Source organism: Silene latifolia, chromosome Y (genome assembly GCF_048544455.1).
Source record: "Silene latifolia isolate original U9 population chromosome Y, ASM4854445v1, whole genome shotgun sequence".
Lineage (NCBI taxonomy): Eukaryota > Viridiplantae > Streptophyta > Magnoliopsida > Caryophyllales > Caryophyllaceae > Silene > Silene latifolia.
The window spans coordinates 480,554,048-480,566,782 of record NC_133538.1 but is presented as its reverse complement, the minus strand read 5'-3'; the positions used below and the strand labels follow the sequence as shown (position 1 = coordinate 480,566,782).

The window sequence follows — 12,735 nt, the reverse complement described above, 5'->3', positions numbered from 1 at the left end:
AAAGTGGGCTAAACAAAAACGCCCAAATCGATTTTTCGAAGGGTTAGGGTTTCGCCCTAATTCAATCAACAAAAAGACAAACAAATTCAAATGGATTCAAGAGGATTTACATACCTTGAGATGACATAAGGACAATGGCACAAATGCAAGCCAGAAAACAAAATCGAAAATGGCGATTTTTGTGATTATCGTGTGTTTGAAGGAGGAAGACGAAGTGAAATGAGAGAAACCTGCTCTCGCGTCTTTTTATAGAAAAAAGGGAAGCCCCATTCTCTCGCAGGAAGGCTCGCGCCTCAATGGGGTATTCCCTGCTTATTCAGCGGAATTTTGTGCTTTGGCCCAATTCCCACACTGTTTTCACAATTTTCAACGATGGAATTAAAAACCGTCATTCTTCAAATACAAACACAAAATAGTGAAATTCAAATTCGCTATTTTTACAAAATTTCGATGGAAATGAAACCCGTCATTTTTTCACATACAAACACAAAATAGTGAAATTCAAATTCGCGATTTTCACAAAATTTCAACGACGGAATTAAAGACTGTCATTTTTCAGATACAAACACAAAATAGTGAAATTCAAATTCGCTGTTTTCACAATTTTCGACGACGAAATGAAAAACCATCATTTTTCAAATACAAACACAAAATAGTGAAATTCAAATTCTCTATTTTCACAAAATTTCAACGACGGAATTGAAAACCGACATTTTTTCAAATACAAACACAAAATAGTTAAATTCAAATTCGCTATTTTCACAAAATTTCAACGAAGGAATTAAAAGCCGTCATTGTTAAAAATACAAACACAATATAGTGAAATTCAAATTTGCTATTTTCACAAAATTTCAACGACGGAATTAAAAACCGTCGTTTTTCAAATACAAACACAAAATAGATTCAAATTCGCTATTTTCACAATTTTCAACGACGGAATTAAAACCCGTCATTATTGAAATACAAACACAAAATAGTGAAATTCAAATTCACTATTTTCACAAAATTTCAACGACGGAATTAAAAACCGTCATTTTTCAAATACAAACACATAATAGTGAAATTCAAATTCCCTATTTTCACAATTTTCAACGACGGAATTAAAAACCGTCATTTTTCAAATACAAACGGAAAAAAGTGAAATTCAAATTCGCTATTTTCACAAAATTTCAACGACAGAATTGAAAACCATCATTTTTCATATACAAACACAAAATAGTGAAATTCAAATTCCCTATTTTCACAAAATTTCAACGACGGAATTGAAAACCGTCATTTTTTTTAAATACAAACACATAATAGTGAAATTCAAATTCACTATTTTCACAAAATTTTGACGGAATTAAAAACCGTCGTTTCTCAAATACAAAAACGAAATAGTGAAATTCAAATTCGCTATCTTCACAAAATCTCAAACAAATGGCATTAAAAACCGTCACACCTTCAAACGAGATGGTGAAATTCAAATTTACTACCCCTCACAAATCTCAAATCATGGGAAAATATAATTGAAACCATTGCCCCAGACATACATCAATTGGCAGAATACACATCTGCCCCTATTTACAACTTTCAACAAACGGCAAGAAAAACCAACCCCTCTGTTCGAGATTCCAAATCACCGCCGCCCACAGGAGCCAGGCTCACAAGCCCATCTCTTTCCGGCACTACAAACATCCAATATAAACAACGAAATTCCCAAGCAGGATATCAGAGACCTCCCCACGGAGCTCACTAACTCAAGAACCTCTCGAACGGCTATTTCCCGTAGTCGATCTTTCGACATTCAACATGGCTGGCGAGTCTCAAAACGCATCACGTAATCACGTACAGCATGGCTGACGAGCCTCACAACATACCACATACAACGTGGCTGGTGAGCCTCAAAACGCACCATCAACGTGGTTGGCGAGCCTCAAAACGCACCTTTAACATGGCTGGCGAGCGTCAGAACGCAGCTTCAACATGGCTGGCGAGCCTCAAAACGCATCACATTCAACATGGCTGGGAAGCCTCAAAACGCACATACAACATGGCTGGCGAGCCTCAAAATGCATCACATTCAGCATGGCGGGCGAGCCTCACAACGCACATTCTGTTGGAGTTAGTGTCCTCCACAATAGTGCGTTAACATAATAAATCTCCTTAATAGAATATCATCAGATATTTATTTTTTGATCCTCGTCAGTTGATTAACGTAAATCGATAACGGTTGGCTGACTAGAGTTTGACGTTATTGTCGTGAGACGGCGGTGATCAACTGACTCCTTTGGCTCACACCTAAAGGAACGAACCCCTATTGATAACTAATTAATTGTATGAGATACAATTTATTTAGTCCCTTGATTTATAGACTAAGAGGTTAGTCTATTATTATTAGAGAGATTTCGAGTTGTGAACTCGAGGAGCGGCAGTTATTATTTAATTATGCGATAATTAAATAATAAGTTTTGGGAAACGGGTTTTAGTTAATTAACTGTTAATTTACTAAAATTATACTAATTGATTAATGTGATTAATATTAGTACGTAAATAATATGTGTAGTGGTACACGTATATTTACGGAGTGAATTGGACGAATTTATTATGGAAGTATTTAAACATGATACGATGTTTAAAATAAAAATTACACGGATTTGTGCGACAAATATAAAAACCAACATGGACCCGTATATGGTCAATTGGACCGTGTATAATAAGTATAGTGGATGATTACTCACATAATTATTTTACCTTATTTTGTATACTACCATAATTAATCTTATACAACATTTTGCATGTGATGTAAGATAAAATTATAAGACAAAAAATTGTCCACTTGAGCACATACCCACCCGCCACTTCCCTTTCCCTACACTCCATATATTTGTTCACATTTTCACTCTACCTCTCTTACACACTTCACTTCTTTTGCATGTGAACATCTTCATCCATCTCTCTACAATAATTCACTACTAGTATACTTTATTAATATTACTAAGATAAGTTAGTGATATTACTAATATTATTATCAAGGGTTCATATTAACAAGTTACTAGTTCATACTTGTTATTATTTTTGGGTTAGTTCTTGGGTGCAACTTGAAGGAGACTTTCTAGTTGAAGGTTTTTTAAGGAGGATCATCCACATCTTTTTAGCTCAAGAACAAACTAGTAAGGAGAACTAGTTTGTGGCCATTTTACCAAATATTCAATGTAAGGAAATTGTTTTTCCTTATACTTTCTTTTTATGCTTTCATATTAGCATGCATGTTACATAGATCACATAAAGAACAATTTATGAGATAAATTATTTTATTAGAGAGTCTAATATGGATCTATGATCTTTCAAGTGGTATCAGAGCTTAGGCTTGTAATTTGCATGTTGATTTTAAGCATTTTAGTGAATTATGAGATAATTAGTAAAAACTCAAAATTTGGGTTAGAAGAGGTTTTAGCACGAAATTTTTGAGACATACATACCTACTGATCTCAAAAGGTTTGTGGAATTTTTTGGTGATTTTTGAAGTTATTTTGCTATTTTTAATGATTTTTGGTAGAAACCGAGTCAAAATGTCATATTTTAGTGAAAAATTGACTAAAATTAGTTAAATGTTGATTCGGTACATGGATTTTTTATGGTAGTTTATGCATGTTTTCTACTGATTGTATGCAAAAAGTTGAAGGTTGGTTCGGAACTTTGCATGTTTATTGATTTTTTGAGTAAAAAGTCGATAAAAGACAAATTAATTAATCATAATTTCGAAATTTTTGATTCTGCCCATGATAAATTTATGTACATTTAAGAATATTATTTAAATGTCAAAAGTGATTTTGCATGTGTGTTTTCACTTTGTTTTGATGTTTATTGGTTTTAGTGGTTAAAAACCGATAAATATCGATCTTTTTTCTTCAAAAACTTTATCCGGAATTTTTGGGCAATTTTTCTGACATTTTGGTGTTCTTGGGAGTGTTCCAGAATAGTAAAAATTTTTGTTTCAATTGTTTGGGTAATTTTTCAATTATTTTGGATTTTTACTTAAATATTATGATTTTTCCGATTAAATTAGCAAAATATCACCAAATCAAACTAATTATTTATCATAAAATTAGTGAGGACTAATTTTGAGGTTCAAAACAGTTTGGACAAATAGTTTGGACTTAAATGAGATTTAAGAGTTAATTATTGATTTTTACATGTTAAAAATCGATTAAATCCACAAAAACCGAGATGGATACCAACGATTGATAGATAGGGCGATTTTGGCATCATATTTACAGCATTTTAAGCATATTTATTTAAGTTGAATGAATTATTGTCATTTATTTAAAGTATTTATCTTTTTGTACCTAGTATGGCCTAGTTAATTTTAATCGTTATTACCCGAAATGAATGGGAATATCGATTTGTTTGTAATTAAATACGATCTCGTATCGTCGGTTTGTAATTAATTAATAGTTTTATTTATTTTATTAATTAATGTATAATAGGAATAGCTATGTAATTCATTTGTAATAGTTATTTTACCTAAGGCGTTTCAAAAGACGGATTACAACGAGACGAAGTCTATTTTTGGAAGGTGTTCCAAATCCCACAAGGAAGAGCCACTTATGGAATGAAGAGGCAAGGGACCAAGGAGTTGGTTTCCGAAATGTAATAGACTAGTTTTTATTAACTAGGTGGCCATACTAGGATTTATTCATATGCTTACATGTTTGCTTGTTTTATTTTCACGCATGCCAAAATCGCCATTCACATGCATTTTATTTTTCGCGGTTGTCAATTCACGTCATTCACATTCACCGAATTAATTAACTTATAAGGAATTTATGACTAAATTGACAAGATCTCTCACATAACTAAAATTGAGATTAGCCTTACCAATTAGTAACACCTATGAATCTCTTGTTCATTAGAGCCACGCTCGCCCAAGCGGGGTGTTCTCTTTTTACCTTGGGTAAGTAGGGTGGTAAGCGGTTATCACACGCCAAAATTGGTTGAACTCAACGGGATATAAGACGGTCTTGTATTCCGGGGCTAGTAGATGAATTTGAGGAAATTCGTCGACCAAGAGTTCTAGAGGTAGAATTAGTCAATGTGACTTACCGAATTTACGCAATTATGGGATGTTTCGCCCAAGCGATGCTCATTTTTGTTTAATATTTGGGTCTTGGAATTTATATAATTTAGTGGGAGATCATTATATAAATGTTATAACTTGCTAAACACGTTTTTACAAGTAATTTTTAAAACAATGAATGTTAATTTTTCCTTTTTGTTGTAGCATTTTAATTCGCAATGGGAACTTCATCAAGTCCATCGACTACGTCACTAGGCAAAGATTCATGGCTAAGGTCCGTAATGGACAAATGTATTTTAAAAGATGACGGTAGTAACTTTCTTGAATGGGAATCCAACATCAAAAGTGCCGCGTTGTCCGACAATGTGCTCACTTACTTGACCGATGCTCCTCCTATCGAGCTCGGTGCAAGAGCTTCATTGGCGGTGCGGACCGCCTATGATGACTATGTGAGGATGTTGAATGATATCAAGAATGTGTTGATATGGTCAATATCGCCAAAGCTCAAGCTTTCATGCATTTCTTTAAATGCTTACGAGATATTCAATCGTATGATCACTATGTTTTCACAAACACCTAAAGTCCGTCAATACGATGCGGCGGCACGCTTCTTTGAAGCTAAGCTTGAGAGGGGCCAAAAGGTTGGTCCCCATGTACTAAAAATGGTTGAATATGTTGACATCCTAGAGCGTCTAGGGTGTAAGATTCCTAAGACTCTTGTGGTGGATCGTATCCTTCACTCACTCCCCACCAAGTTTGCCCACTTTAGGGTAAACTACAACATGAATGACATGGATAAGAGTTACCATGAAATTCATGCACTCCTCACCCAAGCGGAGAGGGATATGGAGGCTAGTGGGAGTGAAAAGGGAGATGTTTTAACCATGAAGTTAAAGAACATGTCTCTTGGAGCTAAGAAAGGAAAAGAGAAAGAAAAGTCCCAATTCAAGAAATCGTCAAAGAAACATGACAAGGGAAAGGGGAAGGCCGTTGAGAATGGCAATCCCAAGGCAAAAAGTGTCAAGCTCTCCGAGGCCGAATGTTTCCATTGTAATGGGAAGGGGCATTATAGGAGGAGTTGTCCCAAATACTTGGAGGATCTCAAGGAAGGGCGTGTGACGCCTATTGGTATGATTTCCTCTCTCTATGTGATAGACGTTAATTATGCTTGTACTTCCACTTGGGTACTTGATACCGGATGTGGCTCTCACCTTTGTAACCATTTGCAGGGTATAAGGGACGTGAAAGCATTAGCAAAAGGTGATGTGGATCTCCGCATGGGCAATGGAGCTAGAGTAGCCGCCGTTGCCGTAGGGACCTATGTGCTCACTTTAGCTAGTGGTTTAGAGTTGTATTTAAATAAGTGTTATTTTGTACCAACTTTAACTAAGAACATCATCTCCATTTCCGCGTTAGACGCGGAAGGCTTTTGTTTTATGATTAAGGACAAGTGTTGTACTTTTTCTTTAAATGATGTGGTTTATGGCAAGGCCATTTCAATTGGAGGCATTTATGTTTTAAATGATGTTAATGACATTTATCATATGGAAACTAAAAAGCTCAAAAAGGGTGATCCAAACGAATCCTACCTTTGGCATTGTCGTTTAGGCCACATAAACGAAAGACGCATTAAGAGACTTGCTTCATCAAAAGTGCTCAAACCATTTGGTTTTGAATTTTATGGTACATGCGAGTCTTGCCTTTTAGGCAAGATGACTCGTGCACATTTTGCGGGAAAAGGGACACGAGCTAGTGAGGTTTTGGCTCTCATACACACGGATGTGTGTGGACCATTAATCATCACCGCTAGAGGAGGTTTTCACTACTTCATTACTTTTAATGATGACTTAAGTAGATATGGGTATGTAATGAAGAACAAAAGTGAAGCCTTTGACAAGTTCAAAGAGTTTCAAAAAGAAGTAGAGAACCAATTGGATAAAAAGATAAAGACTCTACGGTCCGACCGTGGTGGTGAGTATCTAAATATTGAATTTGATTCACACCTAAAAGATTGTGGTATAGTATCACAATGGACTCCTCCTGGCACACCGCAATTGAATGGTGTGGCCGAAAGGAGAAACCGAACTTTACTTGATATGGTTCGGTCAATGATGAGTCTAACTGAACTTCCTAGTTCATTTTGGGGTTTTGCACTCTTGTCTGCAGTATTTTCACTAAATCGAAGCCCAACTAAAGCGGCCGATAAGACTCCATATGAGATATGGACAGGGAAAGTCCCTTATTTGTCATTCATGCGTATTTGGGGTTGCGAAGCGTACGTTAAGATCAAGTCTGACAATAAGCTTGCACCCAGGTCTGACAAATGTCTCTTTGTAGGATATCCAAGGGAAACATGTGGCTATTACTTCTACAATAAATACGAGAACAAAGTGTTTGTGGCTCGTGATGCTGTCTTTCTAGAAAAGGAATTTATTTCTAGAAGACAGAGTGGGAGAAAATTTGAACTTGAAGAAGTTCGAGAGCCACAAACCGAGAATGAGGTAGAGGAGAACGTGGAGGATAGCATTCCCTCTTCCTCTGAAACGGTAATTATTCCTAGAAAGTCATGTAGGATTTCTAATCCACCTGATCGCTACCTTGGTAACATTGAAGAGGATGGTGTTTTGTTACTTCTTGAAAGTAATGAACCCACTACCTACAAATCTGCCATGTCTAGCCCCGACTCCTCGTTTTGGCTAGAAGCCATGCGGTCCGAAATGGATTCCATGTACGAGAACCAAGTATGGGACTTGGTGGATTTACCTGAGGGAGTGCGACCTCTTCAGTGTAAATGGATATACAAAATTAAACTCGGTGTGGATAAACATGTGGATGTTTACAAAGCTAGATTGGTGGCAAAAGGTTTCACCCAAGTTCATGGTTTACACTATGACGAAACCTTCGCTCCAGTCGCTATGCTTAGGTCCATTAGGATAATTTTAGCGGTTGCCGCATTTCATGATTATGAGATTTGGCAAATGGATGTCAAAACCGCCTTCTTGAATGGGATTCTAGAAGAAGAGGTGTACATGATACAACCCGAAGGTTTTGTGGATACATCTAACCCTAAAAAGGTGTGTAAGCTCAAGAAGTCCATTTATGGTCTTAAGCAAGCATCTAGGAGTTGGAATCATCGCTTTGATCATGTCATTAAACAATACGGTTTCACTAGAAGTGTGGAAGAACCGTGTTTATACATGAAGTTTAGTGGGAGTAAGGTTGCATTCCTTGTCCTATATGTGGATGACATATTTCTCATTGGGAATGATGTTCCATCGCTCACTTCCGTTAAGGAGTGGCTAGGGAAACACTTCCAATGAAGGACTTGGGAGAGGCACAACGAATCTTAGGTATCCAGATCTATAGGGATAGGTCCAAGAGGATACTAGCATTGAGTCAAGAAGCTTATATTGACAAAGTTCTTGACCGGTTCAATATGAAAGACTCCAAGAGAGGATTTCTACCTATGGGCCAAGGGATTACTTTGAGCAAGTCACAGTCTCCATCTACCCCTAAGGAAATTGAACACATGAAGACCGTCCCTTATGCTTCCGTTGTTGGGTTTATCATGTATGCTATGATTTGCACTCGTCCCGACGTTGCGTATGCCTTGAGCATGACAAGTCTGTATCAAGCCAAGCCTGGTGAGAGTCACTGGATAGCCGTAAAGAACATCCTTAAGTACTTGAGAAGAACTAAGGATTCGTTCTTAGTGTTTGGAGGCGAAACTGAGTTGTGTGTAAGAGGTTACACGGACGCAAGTTTCCAAACCGATCGGGATGACATGAAATCCCAATCCGGCTACGTGTTTATGCTAAATGGAGGAGCCGTTGTTTCTTTGAAGAGCTTCAAGCAAAGTGTTACCGTGGATTCTACAACAGAGGTGAGTACCTTGCGCGTCCGAGGTCGCGAAGGAAGTCGTTTGGATTAGGCAAATCATGGAGGGGCTAGGAGTAGTCCATTCCGCCAAAGATCCTATCACTCTATATTGTGATAACAGTGGAGCTATTTTTCAAGCCAAAGAGCCTAAGTCTAGTAACAAATCTAGACACATTGAAAGGAAATACCATGTAATTAGAGATTATGTGGAAAGGAAGGAAATTGACATTTGTAAGGTTGGGGCAGATGACAATATTGCTGATCCTTTAACCAAGCCTTTATCAAAGGCTAAGCATGATGGTCATGTCGTCTCTATGGGATTGAGACGAGTACCGGATTTTCTTTAGATTATGGATATGTAATAATTGCATAGTGTATCTTTTATTATATATATGATGATCACATTCATTGTTTTCGTATTCATTTTTTTATGAATTTTTATTTAGTGTGACTAAATTTTAACACCTTGTTTATCTGAATAAGTTGTGGAGACAATGTTGAACACTATTCAAGTGAATAAGATGAACATTGTATTTTGTCCCTAGTCACTTAATGAGGTGACGTCTTGGAGTGACTAGATTGTAAGTCGACTGATGGTTGTTCAACACCATAAGGTCATATGTGATGACTGGTCGATTACATAGGCAGAGTGTGTGACACTTTGTCGGACAGTGACCATTTAGAGAGTCCCTAAGTTCTATTATAGACGCCTGGTCGTGGCGGGGATCTCTAAGATGTTCTAATGAGTCGATTATTTTGACGGGAGACTATTATCTGAGCAGGTGTAGTTTCCGAGTGACTTTGGTTTTTGTCCTAGGTCGTGCCGTGAAAGGAGGCCAAAAGGGCATTTACTAGGTCATGGTGAGTTGTATTGTGCAATAGGATAGATAGGGCATACAGGAATTGTCCACCCACGTTGGGTAACTATATCTCAAGGCCACTCGAGGAGTTAATGACTACGAATGCGTGGCCATGCTCGGAAGTAATGTGTGAGAGATTTTTCCGGTCAGGTAGTCACACTCCCGATCGAGAAAACCACTCGCGATGTGTTCATGTGCAAGTGCGACCTGAAAGACACCTTGCATTGAGTGAGAGATTAAAACGGACAAGAGAATTGGTAGCGCACACCTTGTGTCGGACAAGTGGGAGATTGTTGGAGTTAGTGTCCTCCACAATAGTGCGTTAACATAATAAATCTCATTAATAGAATATCATCAGATATTTAATTATTTGATCCTCGTCAGTTGATTAACGTAAATCGATAACGGTTGGCTGACTAGAGTTTGACGTTATTATCGTGAGACGGCGGTGATCAACTGACCCCTTTCGGTCACACCTAAAGGAACGAACCCCAATTGATAACTAATTAATTGTATGAGATACAATTTATTTAGTCCCTTGATTTATAGACTAAGAGGTTAGTCGATTATTATTAGAGAGATTTCGAGTTGTGAACTCGAGGAGCGGCAGTTATTATTTAATTATGCGATAATTAAATAATAAGTTTTGGGAAACGGGTTTTAGTTAATTAACTGTTAATTTACTAAAATTGTACTAATTGATTAATGTTATTAATATTAGTACGTAAATAATATGTGTAGTGGTACACGTATATTTACGGAGTGAATTGGACGAATTAATTATGGAAGTATTTAAACACGATACGATGTTTAAAATAAAAATTACACGGATTTGTGCGACAAATATAAAAACCAACATGGACCCGTATATGGTCAATTGGACCGTGTATAATAAGTATAGTGGATGATTACTCACATAATTACTTTACCTTATTTTGTATACTACCATAATTAATCTTATACAACATTTTGCATGTGATGTAAGATAAAATTATAAGACAAAAAATTGTCCACTTGAGCACATACCCACCCGCCACTTCCCTTTCCCTACGCTCCATATATTTGTTCACATTTTCACTCTACCTCTCTTACACACTTCACTTCTTTTGCATGTGAACATCTTCATCCATCTCTCTACAATAATTCACTACTAGTATACTTTATTAATATTACTAAGATAAGTTAGTGATATTACTAATATTATTATCAAGGGTTCATATTAACAAGTTACTAGTTCATACTTGTTATTATTTTTGGGTTAGTTCTTGGGTGCAACTTGAAGGAGACTTTCTAGTTGAAGGTTTTTTAAGGAGGATCATCCACATCTTTTTAGCTCAAGAACAAACTAGTAAGGAGAACTAGTTTGTGCCCATTTTACCAAATATTCAATGTAAGGAAATTGTTTTTCCTTATACTTTCTTTTTATGCTTTCATATTAGCATACATGTTACATAGATCACATAAACAATAATTTATGAGATAAATTAATTTTATTAGAGAGTCTAATATGGATCTATGATCTTTCACATTCAACGCGGCTGGCGAGCCCCATCATAACCGCAGCACGACTAGCGAGCCTTTGCCCGCAAACAAGAAACAATTTAGGGAAATATCCCGAATATGCCTCAGGTATAAGTCCTTCTTATGGATGGGGAGCCTCCGTACGTAGACTAACAGACTTTAAACAACCTGCACGGACAATCGACAAACTCTAAACTGTTCCTGAAAACAGGTCCTTGACTTGTATCCTCGAGTCGCCTTGGCGTCGCCCTTCCCGACGGCAGGTCCTTGGCCCGAACCCTTTCGAGCCGCCTCGATATCGCTTCGGTCTCCAGGTTGTAATCTTCGATTGACCCGGGCGCTATACTTTGACTTTTGCCCTATCCAAGCGTCAGTCAAAGTGGGGGCTCTGTAGATACTTAGTATTTGTCGAGTCTCCAACAAACACCCGATGATTATCGGACTACAAGATGCTGACGAATCGCAGCCTTTAATTGACAGTTTTGTATAACGATACGTCGAAAAACTTATTTCGAAAATAAAACATTTCAAAACTTTTCAAAAGTACATGGAGTGTTTAATGCACAACGACGGGGTCGCAATGACACTAACAACGAGTCAAATCGAGTCAAACACAAAAAAAAACTTCTCAAAACATCAATGCTAAGTATTCCCGGAATGCTTGATGGTCAAGTACAAATCATGTCATCCAAAACCTAGGATAGAACAAATCACGATTTCAAATGCGTGATAGTGAAAAGACAGCTTAAAGACCCGCCAAATGGCTCGCGCCTCCTCTGTTGGAGCTAGTGTCCTCCACAGTTAGTGTGATAACGTATATAAATCTCTTATAGGTTCACATGGTATACTTAGTATTTTATCAGTTGATTAACGTTTATTAATAACGGTTGGCTTGCTAGAAGTTTGACGTTATTATCATACTGATGGCGGTGATCAACTGGTCCCTAAAAGTCACACCTAGGATGTGTTTGAGAGATGTGATTATATGTAAATATAATCACATTGATGCCTTATATGACTAAACGGTTAGTCCATGTATTTGACTAAAAGGTTAGTCAATGTGATGATGAGACGGTTATTTAATACAATTAAATAATATTAGCTGAGACGAATTAATTGTTAATTCGTAAATTGAATATAAACTGTTATATTTAATTAATTTATATAATGTTAACTTAAACGAATTAAGATGTTAATTCGTAATTAAACGTAAACGGTTATATTTAATAAGCAAATTATAAATATGCGATATTTATAGTTAATGTATATATTATACGAAATTGTCATAATAAATGATGACAGACCGGTATTAATAAATCGACTACAAACTGTTGTGTGTGGACTTATTAATACGGGACGACATAAATGACAATTGATAAGTAATACACATTTTATACATTTTGATAACAACCAAAA

General features: G+C 36.8%; 1 protein-coding gene across 1 annotated transcript; it reads left to right on the top strand.

The window, feature by feature from the left end:
* Nucleotides 1-5,623: 5,623 nt before the first annotated feature.
* On the top strand, nt 5,624-6,559 carry LOC141627286 (uncharacterized). Its single transcript, XM_074440627.1, has 2 exons — nt 5,624-6,187; nt 6,289-6,559. The coding sequence occupies exons 1-2, from the start codon at nt 5,722-5,724 to the stop codon at nt 6,321-6,323; spliced, it is 501 nt and encodes a 166-aa protein (XP_074296728.1). The 5' UTR covers nt 5,624-5,721; the 3' UTR covers nt 6,324-6,559.
* Nucleotides 6,560-12,735: the final 6,176 nt, after the last annotated feature.

What these genes read in the sequence shown, in the direction of transcription:
- LOC141627286 (XM_074440627.1), top strand. Translation starts at nt 5,722, where the DNA reads ATGGTTGAATATGTTGACATCCTAGAGCGTCTAGGGTGTAAGATTCCT. An exon ending in AGGGCGTGTGACGCCTATTG is followed by an intron (nt 6,188 to 6,288) that starts GTATGATTTCCT and finishes AACCATTTGCAG; the next exon opens with GGTATAAGGGACGTGAAAGC.